The sequence below is a fragment of the Lissotriton helveticus genome, chromosome 7 (assembly GCF_964261635.1).
Source record: "Lissotriton helveticus chromosome 7, aLisHel1.1, whole genome shotgun sequence".
In the NCBI taxonomy this organism is placed as follows: domain Eukaryota; kingdom Metazoa; phylum Chordata; class Amphibia; order Caudata; family Salamandridae; genus Lissotriton; species Lissotriton helveticus.
In genome coordinates this window covers 4,835,958-4,854,618 of record NC_136068.1, presented here as the reverse complement: position 1 = coordinate 4,854,618, position 18,661 = coordinate 4,835,958, and the positions used below count along the sequence as shown (strand labels likewise).

The following is an 18,661-nucleotide window of genomic DNA, read 5'->3' as shown; positions in this document are numbered from 1 at the left end:
CCGCAACGCCAACCTAAGAGCCAGAGCCGAGCCGCCGCTCGCTCCAACCTCGAGAGGAAGACACCGCGACGTGAACCGCCGAGCCGGCCTACACCCGACCCCTGCAGAAAGACAAAGGTACTGTTTCCCGTCCCGCGGTGCGAGCCGCTGTCCCACCTCGCTCGCACCGCCAGCTACTTCAGCCGAGCCCCCGGAGCCGCGCAGTGAGCGCTCCCCGGGCCCCCGCTCTCTCCCCTGACAGCCGCGCAGCGCGCTCGTCAGGCCGGCAGTGACTCCCCGGCCGCCGATCTCGCTAGAAGCGTGAGATCGGGCAGACCGGGTCCGATCGTGGGCGCAGGGAGGCCCCGGGCTGATTGTAGTGCTTGCTAAAGGAACGTACCAGGACTAGGGAAGAGTCCGCAACCCTTTTTGAGCACCAGAACAATTCGTTAACGCTGATACAAAGACCTGTGGCATAATCCGAGAGTAACTGGAACCATTTTTCTTAAACTACGCAAAGACTGTATTTACAAGCCTGATCTAAAGATATATATATAAAGAAGATATTTTTACAGAAGTACAGTCTCGTGTCATTGTGTGGTGGGTTGATGGTCGTTGTGTGTGATGTTGCAAATGTTTAACCTTATGTACTCCAGAGTTTAGCCTAGACTGCTTGCGCCACACTACCTAAAGGGCGAGTAGGGGTTATTTCTGGGAGTAATCCTTTGCCCCGACTTAGAGGAGAGGGTCCCTGCTTGTCGCGAGCACCAACCTGCGCCAACCAGAGACCCCCAATTCTAACAGTACCCCTCTGTCCAGGGGCCCATAGGGGTGTGTAACCCACAGTCCAGGCGTCCATAGGGGTGTGTACCCCACTGTCCAGGGGCCCATAGGGGTGTGTACCCCTCTGTCCAGGGGCCCATAGGGGTGTGTACCCCTCTCTCCAGGTGCCCATAGGGGTTTGTACCCCACAGTCCAGGCGTCCATAGGGGTGTGTACCCCTCTGTCCAGGGGCCCATAGGGGTGTGTAACCCACAGTCCAGGCGTCCATAGGGGTGTGTACCCCACTGTCCAGGGGCCCATAGGGGTGTGTACCCCTCTGTCCAGGGGCCCATAGGGGTGTGTACCCCTCTCTCCAGGTGCCCATAGGGGTTTGTACCCCACAGTCCAGGCGTCCATAGGGGTGTGTACCCCTCTGTCCAGGGGCCCATAGGGGTGTGTAACCCACAGTCCAGGCGTCCATAGGGGTGTGTACCCCACTGTCCAGGGGCCCATAGGGGTGTGTACCCCTCTGTCCAGGGGCCCATAGGGGTGTGTACCCCTCTCTCCAAATGCCCATAGGGGTGTGAACCCCTCGCTCCAGGCGCCCATAGAGGTGTGCCCCTCTCTCCAGGCGCCCCTGGGCCCGGGCTGGAGGGGTGTGTACCCCGGGGGGTCAGCCTCGCTGCAGAGAGGTGAGGGGTGTGGCCCCCCACAGTCCTGGCGCCCGTGGGGTTCGGCTGGAGCCCCCCCCCCCTCGATGGAGAGAGCTGCGCGCCTCCACCAGACATGGCCAGATGGATCCAGTATTTTGGGCCGGTGCTCCCTGGGGGCGGGGCGGAGGCTCGAGGTGCTCATAAGGCTGGAGCAGCAGCTCAGCAGCAGCACATCTGGAGGCAGCAGCTGGACTGAGGCTGAGCAGCGTCTGAAGAGAGGCAGCGCTCCGAGGCGGCTGAGAGGCGCTAGACGCAGCACCGGAGCCAGAGAGGGGACCCGGGAACATGGCTGTGGAGGTAAGAAGGGGCCCCGGGCCTCCCCTCTATTGGGGTCAACCCTCCCTCCCACACGCACTGCCACCCCCCATCCCCACCTCACACATAGGGCCCATCCCGTGTGCAGCGCTCCAGGCCCGGTTCTAGCGGGTGGGCCGGGTGGGCCAGGCCCACCCAAAGAGAAATCTTGGCCCTCAGCAGTGAAGGCTGGAAGGCAGGCGTGCAACGAACGCACAGGTCGTGTGTGTCAGCCCGGGCCGAAACAGATTCCTGGGCGGGCGCACACACACAGAGACCGTTTTAGAGATGATTGCAGTCGCCCCGAGTACTTCACAGGTCTTCAAAGACCATTTACATGTTAATGAGGCTTTGTTTATTTTTTCACCCCTTCATCTCTGCATGGTGAAAGTCGACCACTCCTTTCTTTGACAAGGGTAACCTTTGGTAACCTTTGTCTACTGTCCTGCTGCGTTGATATTTATTTTATTATGCAGCACAGGAGAAAAGAAGTTTGTTTATTCCTAGTAACCTTTCCCGACCCCTGTAGCAGCTTATCACATCAGGCTGTGACGCAAAGGTGAGTAATTTAGTAAGTAAGAGAATGTGTTACTACATTTTTTTCTTTTTAAAATCTGCACAGGCCCAGCAGGACACATACTTCATGTGTGCTTCATTTAAACAGTTTTTATCATTATCATGGCCGATGCAGGACAGCAATAAGAAAATACAACATGCCCAGATAACCCTGGTGATTAATGATCCTGCTGGAGAGCAATCATTTGTCTGTTAGTTTTTAAATGCAGATGAACTGTATTTTATGTGGATAGCTCAGTGGGTTACTACCTCTGTCACAGAGATCCTTGTGGTACTTCAGAAGTTACAATCCTAACATAGGACAGTGACCAATGAACTGTCACCAAAGAGCTGCATACAAACAATAATGGTATAGTTAGAACTTTGCTTTTTTTGTTTTGTGATATAGTTGGAACTTCCACAGTCTTTCATCATTCTAATGTTGCTATAATGAGTATGTTTGGGCAGATATACATGTGTATCAGTAAAGCTGACCCCCCATGGAATACTCTTTAAATCCTACGGTTGTGTTCCCCAGACCAAACCCTCTTAAAATATCCCGCCCACCAGTATGGATGACATGAGATTCCTACACCTTGTAATCCTCATTGGTTTATGTGACATTCCCTATAGGCTGATTTACATACATGTATGATTCATATTGTCTGTATAATGTGTGTGTGGTGTAAAGTACTGACACACACTACACTGATATGAGTAGCGCTATACAAAAAGGAAATGCATATGAGAGAGGGGCTACGTAAAGATGAGGGGCACCGTTGGAGGGTGGTAGTGAGGGAAATCCAAGGAAGAGGTCATAGGGTAGAGGGAGGAGCTAGGGAGAGATGAGGGGCACTGAGGGAGGGTGGTAGTGAGGGGGTCTGAGGAAGAGGTCCTGAGGGGGGAGCTGCAGAGTGATGAGGGGCACTGGCAGAGGGTGGTAGTGAGGGAAATCCAAGGAACATGGAGGGAGGAGCTAGGGAGAGATGAGGGGCACTGAGGGAGGGTGGTAGTGAGGGAGTCTGAGGAGGAGGTCATGAGGTGGAGGGGCTACAGAGAGATGAGGGACACTGGTGGAGGGTGGCACTGAGGGAATCCGAGGAGGAGGTCTTAAAGGGGAGGGGCTATGGGGAGATAAGGGGCACTTGTGGCAGTGAGGGAATCCGAGGAAGAGGTCAATAGGGGGTCCATGGAGGGATGAGGGGCACTGTTGGATGGTGGTAGTAAAGGTATTTGCTGAGAAAGAGGTTATTGGTGCGGCACCAATAAAGACTTTTGCATCAGCGCTGAAGCCAGCCCTGTCCTGGCCTTTCTGTTTTTGTTTATTTAAATAGCATTCAGGCTATAAGGGCTACTGCGGAACATACCTTAAAGTACCTGCTAATTATACTTACTGCTATATTCAATGTTTTAAGTATGAAGGTGATTTTACTAATGTTTTTACCGGGAAAAATGAAAGTGGAGCCAGATGGTGCCTGATATGGGGCTGGGTCCAAGGTCATCTGTGAGATGAGGTGCACTGGAGAGCAGTAGTGGATAATCAAGCCTGTAAGGGAGTGAGTCCGTGGTTAGGTGGAGGTAGTAATGTGGAGGAATTCTCCCTGAAGGCTCGAGTCCGAGGAGTGTCACTTGCCTGATACTCCCACATCAGAAACCTCTTCCCATCAAAGTAACATTACATGGAAAAAACACTTTTTGAGAGTGATAACATTAAAAAGAGATTTGGGAAAGAGTGAGTTTTACTGGGCCTTGTAAGACTAAGAAGAGATAAAGAAGGGCCCTGAAGCAGGCCTGTCTAGACATATATACAACAAATCAATCCCGCAGTGGCCCACCCAAATGCACCCGTGGCCCACCCAAATAAAAAATCCTGGAGCCGGGCCTGCAGCGCTCCGAGGCGGCTGAGAGGCGCTAGACACAGCACCGGAGCCAGAGAGGGGACCCGGGGACATGGCTGTGGAGGCCCCGGGCCTTCCCTCTATTGGGGTCATCACCCCCCCACACACACACACACACACTGCCCCCCCCCTCCCCAAACACACACACACTGCTCTGTGCACGGATACTGTGTGCAGCGCTCCGAGGCGGCTGAGAGGCGCTAGAAGGAGCCCGGGTCATGGCTGTAGAGTCAGGCCTTGGTTCCCCCCCCCCCTGCTCTGTGCGCGGTGGGGGTCCCCCCCCTCGTAGCCCGGGAGGGGGTGATGGGGCCCTCCTCTGGGTCGAAGATGCCTAGAGGGGGGGTCTGCGCACCTGAGTCCTTGGGGGAGGGGGCTCCTTTTTAAGGGGGTGTTAACCCTTACTGGGGGTGGGGGGGCTGGTGGCCCTGTCAAGGGCGGTGTAGTGGACACGTTAAACCTTATAAGAGGGGTCCCTAGCCCATGTGCCCTGAAGCTCCTAGCCCGGGAAGCGCCACTGATCTGGGCCTACGGGAAACAACCATTACAACACCACAACGCAGTCATTGCAACGCACTACATTTACAATGCAGTCATTACAACGCACTACATTTACAACGCAGTCATTACAACGCACTACATTTACAACGCACTACATTTACAACGCAGTCATTACAACGCAGTCATTGCAACGCACTACATTTACAACGCAGTCATTACAACGCACTACATTTACAACGCAGTCATTACAACACACTACATTTACAACGCACTACATTTACAACGCAGTCATTGCAACGCACTACATTTACAACGCACTCATTACAACCAACAACCTTTACATTGCATGCCATTACAACGTAGTTATTACAACGCATACCACTACAGTGCATGTTACTACAACGCATGCCATTACAATGCATTATAAGGTACGAGTTTTTACCCCTACGCTATCCAACACTTTTCTTACTGTTGCCCTAAAAGTATTATGCGCTGTAATGGAATGTATTGTAAGAGTAGTTTCTAAAAATGCGTTGTGCTGGCATGCGTTGTAAAATCCTGCATTGTAATGGATGTTGCGATGTAAAGACCGCGTTGTAACTTGTCCTATTCAGCCTACAGTCACCGGGTGACTCCCTGGGGTAGTGATTTTTACGTTTTTGGTGAGTTGCTTGTTTCTTGTTATTTTAGGGGGCATGACCCCCCCCCCCCCCCCTTGTTTGTGTCTCACCCTTTGCAGCGCGCAGTCAAACTGGTCACACATTAAACAACGCGCAAAGTTACAATTCGGGGGAATCCCGCGTTGCGCCGCATCCCTGAGCTGGAACCAGTGAGACCAGTGAGACCAGTGCGACCAGTGATCCCAGTGCGACCAGTGCACAGGACGCTCAGGGCAGAGACGGGGCTGAAACGCGCTCAGCAAAACTCGCCTCAGATTTGAAGAATTTGGCAAAAGGACTTTTGTGCGGCAGGAAATCGATTCAAATCTACGCGGGGGGGGGGGGGGGGGGGGGGGTACCCCGCAGCCCCACCTTGTGGTTCTGGGGCGATGTTTGTAAGGGGGGGGGCGTTTTAAAGGGTCTGATGACGTCACGGGGGTACCCTCGGGGTCGGGTGCGAGTTGATCTGTAACAAATGTGCCCCCCCACACCGTGAGAGCGGTGCATTGTGGGTGCTGAGCACTCGTGCCACTTTAAGGAATGGCGGACTCTGTATCACCCCCAAAGCAGGGAGAGAGACCCCGAAACTGCCACAGGGGCCGGACAGGAATCCACATCCGCCGAGGGGTCCCTGCGCCCCCCTTGGGGGGATATAAGGTCACTTATCGAGAGTAAATGGAAATGCACCACTAAACACTAATGTATGCAAGAAAGCGCCAGATCTAGAAAAGTCCTTTAAAACCACAAGCGCTGCCTCGCTGCGTGTAAAGAGAGATCTCTATCTTACTTTATTCAGTCGAGTTAAATGCGTTTCATAAAGTCATACATGTATTACGCACGTTCCCATGTTGTTAATTTCTTGAGCGCCTTATAAAGCGCCAACCTGCCCCGGGAGTCGCAGCGCTGCGCGGTGTAGGGGGAGGGGGGGGCAGTGAAGCGTCAGTCTCAGCGGGGAGGGGGGGGCAGGTTTGAGGTCCAATGTACCCCACTATATAGGGGCGTCAGATGCGCCCTCAGAGGTGCGTCGTGCGTGACACGCAGTGCGTCGGCTCAGGCTTTGTGGGGGGCAAGGGGGGCTCAGGCAGGCTTAAATCACATGAGAAGTATGACATGGGGGGGGTTAGGGGGCAGTGGAAAGAGGGGGGGGGCTCGTTAGGGGCGATCAAAACAACACTTTTGGAACAGACCAACATGCTTTAAGGCCTTGGAAACAGAGAGGAGAGCGTGGGGCGTGCGTGAGGGGTGCGTGGGCGTGCGTGACCCGGCAGACCCCCCAAGCCCTGCACCCACAGCAGACATTCCCAGGCCACGCCCCTCCTCATACACAGGGAGGGGAGCGTGAGGCGTGCGTGAGGCGCGCGTGAGGGGTGCGTGACCCGGCAGACCCCCGCAGGCCCTGCACCCACCGACCCCCTCCAGCAGACATTCCCAGGCCACGCCCCTCCTCATACACAGGGAGGTGAGTGCAGAGCAGGGAGGGGTGCGTGAGGGGTGCGTGAGGGGTGCGTGACCCGGCAGACCCCACCAGGCCCTGCACCCTTCTCTCGCAGTGCTTCCCAGCCTTGTTGAACCCGTGGCTCCCTTGGCCGCGGCTCCCTGTGGTGCTGTGACATGTTTGAGTGACGCCGACGCCTTCAGGGCGCTGCAGTTTCTGAGGCATCTCTGGAGCATCGCAGTGACCCAGACTCGGCCATAGTGAGTTATTATGTTCATTTCATTATATGGAGCCGTGTTTTCCTCTGGCATCGGTGACACTTCTTTGCCGTCTGAATGTATAATAACGGCGGGTTATTTTGTTTGCGGCTTCTAATCACTCCACGACCCCCACACTCTCGCTTCCGTGCGCACTCAGCAGTCAGGGACCCCTCAAGATCGAGCAGCGCGCGTGGAGCGGCACAGTTTGGGGCGCAGACACATCTGGACAGGGGTTTGTCTTTATTGTACATGGCACCCGCGCAAGGCCCAGATGAAGAGGCCGCTGCAGCTGCACACCACCAGGGCGAGGTCAGCGTCCACCTGCTGGGGGCAGCAGCAGGCCTGGGGGGGGGGGTGCCCATAGGGCCTGAATCTGGCCAGCCTCGCCCCAGGCTTCACAGAGCAGGCTTGAGTGATGTCCAGTGCCCCCGCCCCTCCTCTGAGCCCCCCGCAGTGAGCTGGGGGGCCCTCTGCTGCAGCCCACCCGCCGAGCTGCTGCTGAACCCTGGGTCAAGCATTGGGGGACCCTGGACAGGGGGGAGGAAGCCCTGTCAACAGCTCGGATTTGTTGCAGTATTTTCAGCGTTGATTGGCTGGGAGAAGTGTGCGTGGCTCTTCACGTCTGAGGTCCCAAAGCGAGAGCTATGGCTGCTGCGCCAATGCTTGTTTCTCTTCCCACCTCCCTCCCGTGCCCCCCCGTTCCCGCCAGGTGTCCGCTCGCCATCATGCCAGAGCTCCCTCAGGTATCTGACCTCTCCATGGCCGGCGCTCTGCTGCCCTCTGCTGGGCAGAGGGTTTGTGTCTTTTTACTAATAACTGCTCTTCAAAGGTGTTACCGGCGATTTAAGACCAATTGGGAAATCTGAAACCTTTGAAGCGGGGCCCCCCCTGGAGGGCGCCCCAGGGACCACTGTAGCACCTCCCGGGCCACGCCCCTCATCATACACAGGGAGGGGAGCGTGAGGCGTGCGTGAGCCGTGCGTGAGGGGTGCGTGACCCGGCAGACCCCCCCAGGCCCTGCACCCACCGCCCTCCCACAGCAGACATTCCCAGGCCACGCCCCTCCTCATACACAGGGAGGGGAGCGTGAGGGGTGCGTGGGGGGTGCGTGAGGGGTGCGTGAGGGGTGCGTGAGACGGCAGACCCCCCCCAGGCCCCGCACCCACCGACCTTATACACAGGTAGGGGAGCGTGAGGCGTGCGTGACCCGGCAGACCCCCCCCCCCCCCACCCACCGACCCTTATACACAGGTAGGTGCCGAGCAGGGAGCGCTTATTTATTTTACTTTAAAAGTTTCGTATAGCGCTAGCTCGCCCCGTGGGCATCGGAGCGCTTCACGGACAGACGGTGAAACAGCGACTGGCCTCGCATTACCCGGGAGGACAGCGAGGAAGCAAAGCAGGGACGGAGAATACAGCAGGAACCATAGATAACTGCAAGGGAGGGGGGAGTACAAAGCAAACACGGGGGTCGCACAGTCCGACCCCAACTCCCCTTGAACGGGGTCCGCTCGGGGACTGGGGTCGAGGTCGGTTCACGTGGGTCCTGAAAGTATTTATTCAGGAGATGGAGTTTGAGGTCCCTTTGGAAACAGGAGAAGGAGGGGGGGGGGCGGGGAGCATCTGAGGACTCCCGGGAGAGCGTCCCATACCCTGGGAGCGTTGCTGATGGCATCACCTGGTGCCCCCCTCCTGCCCTGATGACATCACCTGGTGCCCCCCTCCTGCCCTGATGACATCACCTGGTGCCCTCCTCCTGCCCTGATGACATCACCTGGTGCCCCCCTCCTGCCCTGATGACATCACCTGGTGCCCCCCTCCTTCCCCTGATGACATCACCTGGTGCCCCCCTCCTTCCCCTGATGCCTCCCCTCCTGCCCCTGATGACATCACCTGGTGCCTCCCCCTCCTGCCCCTGATGACATCACCTGGTGCCCCCCTCCTTCCCCTGATGCCTCCCCTCCTGCCCCTGATGACATCACCTGGTGCCTCCCCCTCATGCCCCTGATGACATCACCTGGTGCCCCCCTCCTGCCCCTGATGACATCACCTGGTGCCTCCCCCTCCTGCCCCTGATAACATCACCTGGTGCCCCCCTCCTGCCCCTGATGACATCACCTGGTGCCCCCCTCCTTCCCCTGATGCCTCCCCTCCTGCCCCTGATGACATCACCTGGTGCCCCCCTCCTGCCCCTGATGACATCACCTGGTGCCCCCCTCCTGCCCCTGATGACATCACCTGGTGACCCCCTCCTGCCCCCCGATGATATCACCTAGTGCCCCTCTATCCCACTCTTTCAGGCTCTTTCCACCCCTGGTATCTTTCTTAAAAGAGTGCCGCTCCCCCACAGATCAGTTCTGGTGGGACCCCACCGGCTCAAATTAAGCACTGCTCCGTGGTGTGCCCACTGACATCTCCGAGTGTCCCGCCTTGCCCCTGATGACATCATCACTGCAGGGCAGCTCCTCGAGCTCCTCAAAGCTCCTCCTTGACCTCCCCTGTTCTTCCCTTCCAGGATCTGCCCGAGATCTACACCGTGGAGGCTGCTGGGAAGGATGGCTCTGCCGCGGAGAAGCCACTCAAGCTGAAAAAGAAAGAGAAGAAGGACAGAAAAAAGGTGGAGAATCTGAAGAAGGAGCTGGAAATCGTAAGTAGATGCAGTGCCCCCCCCCGCCTCCCAAGGCCCCCGGCTGTGGTGTCCAATGACTGTCAGCTAAGACAGGGGGCGCCAGAGAGACCACATCTGAAAGGAGAGACTGAGGCCTGGCTGTGCAAGGAGAGGCCAAGGATGGGATGTGCAAGGAGAGGCCAAGGATGGGATGTGCAAGGAGAGGCCAGGGATGGGATGTGCAAGGAGAGGCCAAGGATGGGATGTGCAAGGAGAGGCCTGGCTGTGTATGGAGAGGCCAGGGATGGGATGTGCAAGGAGAGGCTCACTACCATTCCCCCGGGGCAGAGGCCATGCAGCTGTGGCTGGTCACCCCCCCCCCCCGTGGAAGGCGTTCACACTGGCGGGGGGGGGGCTGGGGAGGGTTTGCCTGAGGTCCAGGGCTCACAGGTGGGGGCTGGGGGGGGGGCTGGGAGGGTTGGCCTGAGGTCCAGGGCTCACAGGTGGGGGCTGGGGGGGCTGGGGGGGCTTGCCTGAGGTCCAGGGCTCACAGGTGGGGGCTGGGGGGGGGCTGGGAGGGTTGGCCTGAGGTCCAGGGCTCACAGGTGGGGGCTGGGGGGGGCTGGGAGGGTTTGCCTGAGGTCCAGGGCTCACAGGTGGGGGCTGGGGGGGGGGCTGGGAGGGTTTGCCTGAGGTCCAGGGCTCACAGGTGGGGGCTGGGGGGGGGGGGGGCTGGGAGGGTTGGCCTGAGGTCCAGGGCTCACAGGTGGGGGGGGGGGGCTGGGAGGGTTGGCCTGAGGTCCAGGGCTCACATGTGGGGGCTGGGGGGGGGGGGGCTGGGAGGGTTGGCCTGAGGTCCAGGGCTCACAGGTGGGGGCTGGGGGGATGGGGGGGCTTGCCTGAGGTCCAGGGCTCACAGGTGGGGGCTGGGGGGGGCTGGGAGGGTTGGCCTGAGGTCCAGGGCTCACAGGTGGGGGCTGGGGGGGCTGGGAGGGTTTGCCTGAGGTCCAGGGCTCACATGTGGGGGCTGGGGGGCTTGCCTGAGGTCCAGGGCTCACAGGTGGGGGCTGGGGGGGGTTTGCCTGGGGTCCAGGGCTCACAGGTGGGGGCTGGGGGGGGTTTGCCTGGGGTCCAGGGCTCACAGGTGGGGGCTGGGGGGGTTTGCCTGGGGTCCAGGGCTCACAGGTGGGGGCTGGGGGGGGCTGGGAGGGTTGGCCTGAGGTCCAAGGCTCACAGGTGGGGGCTGGGGGGGCTGGGAGGGTTGGCCTGAGGTCCAGGACTCACAGGTGGGGGCTGGGGGGGCTTGCCTGAGGTCCAGGGCTCACAGGTGGGGGCTGGGGGGGTTTGCCTGGGGTCCATGGCTCACAGGTGGGGGCTGGGGGGGTTTGCCTGGGGTCCAGGGCTCACAGGTGGGGGCTGGGGGGGCTTGCCTGAGGTCCAGGGCTCACAGGTGGGGGCTGGGGGGGTTTGCCTGGGGTCCATGGCTCACAGGTGGGGGCTGGGGGGGTTGGCCTGAGGTCCAAGGCTCACAGGTGGGGGCTGGGGGGGCTGGGAGGGTTGGCCTGAGGTCCAGGACTCACAGGTGGGGGCTGGGGGGGCTTGCCTGAGGTCCAGGGCTCACAGGTGGGGGCTGGGGGGGTTTGCCTGGGGTCCAGGGCTCACAGGTGGGGGCTGGGGGGGTTTGCCTGGGGTCCAGGGCTCACAGGTGGGGGCTGGGGGGGCTTGCCTGAGGTCCATGGCTCACAGGTGGGGGCTGGGGGGGTTGGCCTGAGGTCCAAGGCTCACAGGTGGGGGCTGGGGGGGCTGGGAGGGTTGGCCTGAGGTCCAGGACTCACAGGTGGGGGCTGGGGGGGCTTGCCTGAGGTCCAGGGCTCACAGGTGGGGGCTGGGGGGGCTTGCCTGAGGTCCAGGGCTCACAGGTGGGGGCTGGGGGGGCTGGGAGGGTTGGCCTGAGGTCCAGGACTCACAGGTGGGGGCTGGGGGGGCTTGCCTGAGGTCCAGGGCTCACAGGTGGGGGCTGGGGGGGCTGGGAGGGTTGGCCTGAGGTCCAGGGCTCACAGGTTTGTACTTTTCATTGCAGGACGACCACACCCTGTCACCAGAGGAGCTGGAACAGAAGTACGGGGTGAACATCGAGAAGGTGAGCCTCACAGCACCCCTCAACCTTGAAGGATTGGGGTCACCTTCCCATGAGGGCAGCGAGGGCGCCTGGGCACCTCCACATTTGTTGGGGAGCCCGGGGGCCCCCGCTGGATGCTCTGTCCCTCTTGTGTGACTGACTCAAAATGAGGCGTCATCAGGTGGTGGGGGGTGAGTGGAGGACAAAAGAGACACTGAGGGGGGTGGGGGGCACTGAGGGGGTGTGGGGGGCACTGAGGGGGTGTGGGGGGGCACAAAGGGAGGACAGAAGACACTGAGGGGGTGTGGGGGGGCACAGAGGGGGGACAGAAGACACTGAGGGGGTGTGGGGGGGCACAGAGGGAGGACAGAAGACACTGAGGGGGTGTGGGGGGCACAGAGGGAGGACAGAAGACACTGAGGGGGTGTGGGGGCACTGAGGGGGTGTGGGGGGCACTGAGGGAGGACAGAAGACACTGAGGGGGTGTGGGGGGGGCACAGAGGGAGGACAGAAGACACTGAGGGAGTGTGGGGGCACTGAGGGGGTGTGGGGGGCACTGAGGGGGTGTGGGGGGGCACAGAGGGGGGGCAGAGCTCAGCACCTGGGCACAGATCTGAGAGTGGTTTTCTGTTTCTTTAGGGTCTCAGTTCAGAGAGGGTCCAGGAGCTGCTGGCCAGAGATGGCCCCAACAGGCTGACCCCCCCCAAGGGGACGCCGGAGATCGTCAAGTTCGCAAAGCTGATGGTGGGGGGCTTCTCCATCGTCTTCTGGATCGGCTCCGTCCTCTGCTTCATCGCCTTTGGACTTCAGTACGCGCAGGACTCCACCACCTCCAAAGACAACGTAAGAGCCGCCACCTTCACCCAGAGGCCTGCCCCCCCTCACCCTCTGCCCCCCCTCACCCTCTGCCCCCCCCTCACCCTCTGCCCCCCTCACCCTCTGCCCCCCCTCACCCTCTGCCCCCTCACCCTCTGCCCCCCCTCACCCTCTGCCCACCCACCCTCTGTCCACCCTCACCCTCTGCCCCCTCACCCTCTGCCCCCCTCACCCTCTGCCCACCCACCCTCTGCCCACCCTCACCCTCTGCCCCCTCACCCTCTGCCCCCCTCACCCTCTGCCCCCCTCCACCCTCTGCCCCCCTCACCCTCTGCCCCCCCTCACCCTCTGCCCCCCTCACCCTCTGCCCCCCTCACCCTCTGCCCCCCCTCACCCTCTGCCCCTCCTCACCCTCTGCCCCCCTCACCCTCTGCCCCCCTCACCCTCTGCCCCCCCTCACCCTCTGCCCCCCTCACCCTCTGCCCCAGGAGCTCAATGGAGTCCATTCTCCATCTTAACCCAGAGGCCTGCCCCCCTCACCCTCTGCCCCCCTCACCCTCTGCCCCCCTCACCCTCTGCCGCCCACCCTCTGCCCCAGGAGCTCAATGGAGTCCCTTCTCCACCTTCACCCAGACGCCTGCCCCCCTCACCCTCTGCCCCAGAAGCTCCCTGAGGCACCCTTTTACACCTTGAGCGGCACTGCCTTCCTTCTGTCATCAGCCCTCACATACCCTCCTATGCCCCAGAATGTCCCCTCTTTCCTTCCTCTTCTACCCACAGGGCAGTGGGTCTCACCCCCCCTTCACATCTCTGGCTATTGTTGGTCATTATTTGATGTCAGTTGTTATCTGAAGCTGCTCGCCTCTTCCATCCTCTGCTCTGGTGTGGTTGGTTATTGTTGTTTTATGGTGGTTATCTTCTTGTGTGGCTCCACTCTTTCATCCTCTGCTCTGCTGTGGTTGGTTATCTTCTTGTGAGGCTCCACTCTTCCATCCTCTGCTCTGCGTGGTTGGTTATTTTCTTGTGAGGCTCCACTCTTACCTCCTCCACTCTTGCTGTGGTTGGTTATTGTTGTTTTATGGTGGTTATCTTCTTGTGCGGCTCCACTCTTCCATCCTCTGCTCTGCGTGGTTGGTTATTTTCTTGTGAGGCTCCACTCTTACCTCCTCCACTCTTGCTGTGGTTGGTTATTGTTGTTTTATGGTGGTTATCTTCTTGTGCGGCTCCACTCTTCCATCCTCTGCTCTGCTGTGGTTGGTTATTGTTGTTTTATGGTGGTTATCTTCTTGTGTGGCTCCACTCTTCCATCCTCTGCTCTGCTGTGGTTCGTTATCTTCTTGTGAGGCTCCACTCTTCAATCCTCTGCTCTGTGTGGTTGGTTATCTTCTTGTGAGGCTCCACTCTTACCTCCTCCACTCTTGCTGTGGTTGGTTATTGTTGTTTTATGGTGGTTATCTTCTTGTGTGGCTCCACTCTTCCATCCTCTGCTCTGCTGTGGTTGGTTATTGTTGTTTTATGGTGGTTATCTTCTTGTGCGGCTCCACTCTTCCCTCCTCCGCTCTGCTGTGGTTGGTTATTGTTGTTTTATGGTGGTTATCTTCTTGTGTGGCTCCACTCTTCCATCCTCTGCTTTGCTGTGGTTGGTTATTGTTGTTTTATGGTGGTTATCTTCTTGTGTGGCTCCACTCTTCCATCCTCTGCTCTGCTGTGGTTGGTTATTGTTGTTTGATGGTGGTTATCTTCTTGTGTGGCTCCACTCTTCCATCCTCTGCTCTGCTGTGGTTGGTTATTGTTGTTTTATGGTGGTTATCTTCTTGTGTGGCTCCACTCTTCCCTCCTCCGCTCTTGCTGTGGTTGGTTTTGTTGGTTATCTTCTTGTGTGGCTCTACTCTTCCATCCTCCGCTCCTGCTGTGGTTGGTTTTGTTGGTTATCTTCTTGTGTAGTCTACTCTTCCATCCTCTGCTCTGTGTGGTTGGTTATCTTCTTGTGAGGCTCCACTCTTCCATCCTCCACTCTGCTGTGGTTGGTTATTGTTGTTTTATGGTGGTTATCTTCTTGTGCGGCTCCACTCTTCCATCCTCCACTCTGCTGTGGTTGGTTATTGTTGTTTTATGGTGGTTATCTTCTTGTGCGGCTCCACTCTTCCCTCCTCCGCTCTGCTGTGGTTGGTTATTGTTGTTTTATGGTGGTTATCTTCTTGTGTGGCTCCACTCTTCCATCCTCTGCTCTGCTGTGGTTGGTTATTGTTGTTTTATGGTGGTTATCTTCTTGTGTGGCTCCACTCTTCCATCCTCTGCTCTGCTGTGGTTGGTTATTATTGTTTTATGGTGGTTATCTTCTTGTGTGGCTCCACTCTTCTATCCTCTGCTCTGCTGTGGTTGGTTATCTTCTTGTGAGGCTCCACTCTTCCATCCTCTGCTCTGTGTAGTTGGTTATCTTCTTGTGAGGCTCCACTCTTACCTCCTCCGCTCTTGCTGTGGTTGGTTATTGTTGTTTTATGGTGGTTATCTTCTTGTGTGGCTCCACTCTTCCATCCTCCGCTCTGCTGTGGTTGGTTATTGTTGTTTTATGGTGGTTATCTTCTTGTGCGGCTCCACTCTTCCCTCCTCCGCTCTGCTGTGGTTGGTTATTGTCGTTTTATGGTGGTTATCTTCTTGTGTGGCTCCACTCTTCCATCCTCTGCTCTGCTGTGGTTGGTTATCTTCTTGTGCGGCTCCACTCTTCCCTCCTCCGCTCTGCTGTGGTTGGTTATTGTTGTTTTATGGTGGTTATCTTCTTGTGTGGCTCCACTCTTCCATCCTCTGCTCTGCTGTGGTTGGTTATTGTTGTTTTATGGTGGTTATCTTCTTGTGTGGCTCCACTCTTCCATCCTCTGCTCTGCTGTGGTTGGTTATTGTTGTTTTATGGTGGTTATCTTCTTGTGTGGCTCCACTCTTCTATCCTCTGCTCTGCTGTGGTTGGTTATCTTCTTGTGAGGCTCCACTCTTCCATCCTCTGCTCTGTGTAGTTGGTTATCTTCTTGTGAGGCTCCACTCTTACCTCCTCCGCTCTTGCTGTGGTTGGTTATTGTTGTTTTATGGTGGTTATCTTCTTGTGCGGCTCCACTCTTCCATCCTCCACTCTGCTGTGGTTGGTTATTGTTGTTTTATGGTGGTTATCTTCTTGTGCGGCTCCACTCTTCCCTCCTCCGCTCTGCTGTGGTTGGTTATTGTTGTTTTATGGTGGTTATCTTCTTGTGTGGCTCCACTCTTCCATCCTCTGCTCTGCTGTGGTTGGTTATTGTTGCTTTATGGTGGTTATCTTCTTGTGTGGCTCCACTCTTCCATCCTCTGCTCTGCTGTGGTTGGTTATTGTTGTTTGATGGTGGTTATATTCTTGTGTGGCTCCACTCTTCCATCCTCTGCTCTGCTGTGGTTGGTTATTGTTGTTTTATGGTGGTTATCTTCTTGTGTGGCTCCACTCTTCCCTCCTCCGCTCTTGCTGTGGTTGGTTTTGTTGGTTATCTTCTTGTGTGGCTCTACTCTTCCATCCTCCGCTCCTGCTGTGGTTGGTTTTGTTGGTTATCTTCTTGTGTAGTCTACTCTTCCATCCTCTGCTCTGTGTGGTTGGTTATCTTCTTGTGAGGCTCCACTCTTCCATCCTCCACTCTGCTGTGGTTGGTTATTGTTGTTTTATGGTGGTTATCTTCTTGTGCGGCTCCACTCTTCCATCCTCCACTCTGCTGTGGTTGGTTATTGTTGTTTTATGGTGGTTATCTTCTTGTGCGGCTCCACTCTTCCCTCCTCCGCTCTGCTGTGGTTGGTTATTGTTGTTTTATGGTGGTTATCTTCTTGTGTGGCTCCACTCTTCCATCCTCTGCTCTGCTGTGGTTGGTTATTGTTGTTTTATGGTGGTTATCTTCTTGTGTGGCTCCACTCTTCCATCCTCTGCTCTGCTGTGGTTGGTTATTGTTGTTTTATGGTGGTTATCTTCTTGTGTGGCTCCACTCTTCTATCCTCTGCTCTGCTGTGGTTGGTTATCTTCTTGTGAGGCTCCACTCTTCCATCCTCTGCTCTGTGTAGTTGGTTATCTTCTTGTGAGGCTCCACTCTTACCTCCTCCGCTCTTGCTGTGGTTGGTTATTGTTGTTTTATGGTGGTTATCTTCTTGTGCGGCTCCACTCTTCCATCCTCCACTCTGCTGTGGTTGGTTATTGTTGTTTTATGGTGGTTATCTTCTTGTGCGGCTCCACTCTTCCCTCCTCCGCTCTGCTGTGGTTGGTTATTGTTGTTTTATGGTGGTTATCTTCTTGTGTGGCTCCACTCTTCCATCCTCTGCTCTGCTGTGGTTGGTTATTGTTGTTTTATGGTGGTTATCTTCTTGTGCGGCTCCACTCTTCCATCCTCCACTCTGCTGTGGTTGGTTATTGTTGTTTTATGGTGGTTATCTTCTTGTGCGGCTCCACTCTTCCCTCCTCCGCTCTGCTGTGGTTGGTTATTGTTGTTTTATGGTGGTTATCTTCTTGTGTGGCTCCACTCTTCCATCCTCTGCTCTGCTGTGGTTGGTTATTGTTGTTTTATGGTGGTTATCTTCTTGTGTGGCTCCACTCTTCCATCCTCTGCTCTGCTGTGGTTGGTTATTGTTGTTTTATGGTGGTTATCTTCTTTTGTGGCTCCACTCTTCCCTCCTCCGCTCTTGCTGTGGTTGGTTTTGTTGGTTATCTTCTTGTGTGGCTCTACTCTTCCATCCTCCGCTCTTGCTGTGGTTGGTTTTGTTGGTTATCTTCTTGTGTGGCTCCACTCTTCCCTCATCCGCTCTTGCTGTGGTTGGTTATTGTTGTTTTATGGTGGTTATATTCTTGTGTGGCTCCCCTCTTCCATCCTCGGCTCTGCTGTGGTTGGTTATTGTTGGTTCTCTTCTTGTGCGGCTCCTCTCTTCCCTCCTCCGCTCTTGCTGTGGTTGGTTATTATTGTTTTATGGTGGTCGTCTCCTGGTGCTGCTCCTTTCTCCCCATTTCCTTCTTGTTGTGGTTGGCTCATTCTATTCTCATCCTTCTCAACTCTCTTCTTTTCTCCTCCAGCTGTGGTTGGCTATTGTGCTCATCGCTGTGGTAGTCATGACGGCTCTCTTCGCCTACTACCAAGAGGCCAAAAGTACCAATATCATGGCCGGCTTCAAGAACATGGTCCCGCAGGTATGGCTCTTGTCCACTTGAATCTGTGTGCGGAGTGTGCAGGGGGCAGCTCAGAGGGATGTGTTTGTGTTGTGGTAGCAGAGGCTGTCAGAGGGTGCGCTCAGAGGTGGCCCCCAGGCTAGCGGCAGCATCAACCGCTCAGTGGCGGTGACTGAAAGGTTATCCCCCTGGTTCAGGGTGGCAGGAGGGCGTCAGTGGGTGGTGGTGTCAGAGGTGGTAGCCTCAGGCTTGTGGCTATTTAGCTACTGTGGGCCTGAGTCACAAAGGTAACTTACACTTTGAGTAAGTTTACACTTTTGAGTATGTTTCCTGCGTTTCACTATTCACAAACTGCACTCTTGTAGAAACACACACTTTTGTAGTAAGACCAGCTCTACGCATGGCTACCACTGGAACTGCAACACCCTCCAACAGAAAACAAGGTGGAAGGGAATTCAAATAAAATCTCATAGGAAATAATGTTAAAGGAAATTATTTAAAATAGGTCAAATATAAATGATATAAATGAGTGTGTGTATATATATATATATGTATATATATATATATATATATATATATATATAAATATAATATTTAATTATAACCTATTAAATAACCCATACATTAATGTTAAATATATAAAACTACATCATTATTATTTAAGTCTATACTATTTAATAATCTGTTAAATAGGTAACTAAATATTTTATAATTAAATATGCACAATTTGTATATGTTTTAGCTATTTGAAATAAAGTAATTCAATTTATTATAATTTCCTATGGGGTTTTATTTTAAGTCCCAGGTGTTATTATTTTCGGGCGTTGCAGTTCGTGGTCGCCATGTGTAGTGCTGGACTCGCTACAAAAGCGCAGTTTGTGAATCAGACCCTGAGTGTTTTGGGGTGAGCGTG

At 55.9% G+C, this 18,661-nt stretch overlaps 1 protein-coding gene across 1 annotated transcript in view; it reads left to right on the top strand.

Moving 5' to 3' along the window:
• The first annotated feature begins 1,633 nt into the window (after positions 1-1,633).
• Positions 1,634-18,661, top strand: part of LOC144766556 (potassium-transporting ATPase alpha chain 2-like) — a 57,638-nt gene continuing 40,610 nt past the window's right edge. Inside the window, exons 1-5 of the mRNA XM_078650361.1 lie at positions 1,634-1,751; positions 9,569-9,700; positions 11,742-11,801; positions 12,420-12,623; positions 17,656-17,769. Coding sequence (XP_078506487.1) covers positions 1,740-1,751; positions 9,569-9,700; positions 11,742-11,801; positions 12,420-12,623; positions 17,656-17,769 — 522 coding nt within the window. The 5' untranslated portion in view covers positions 1,634-1,739. The remainder of the gene's footprint in view (positions 1,752-9,568; positions 9,701-11,741; positions 11,802-12,419; positions 12,624-17,655; positions 17,770-18,661) is intronic.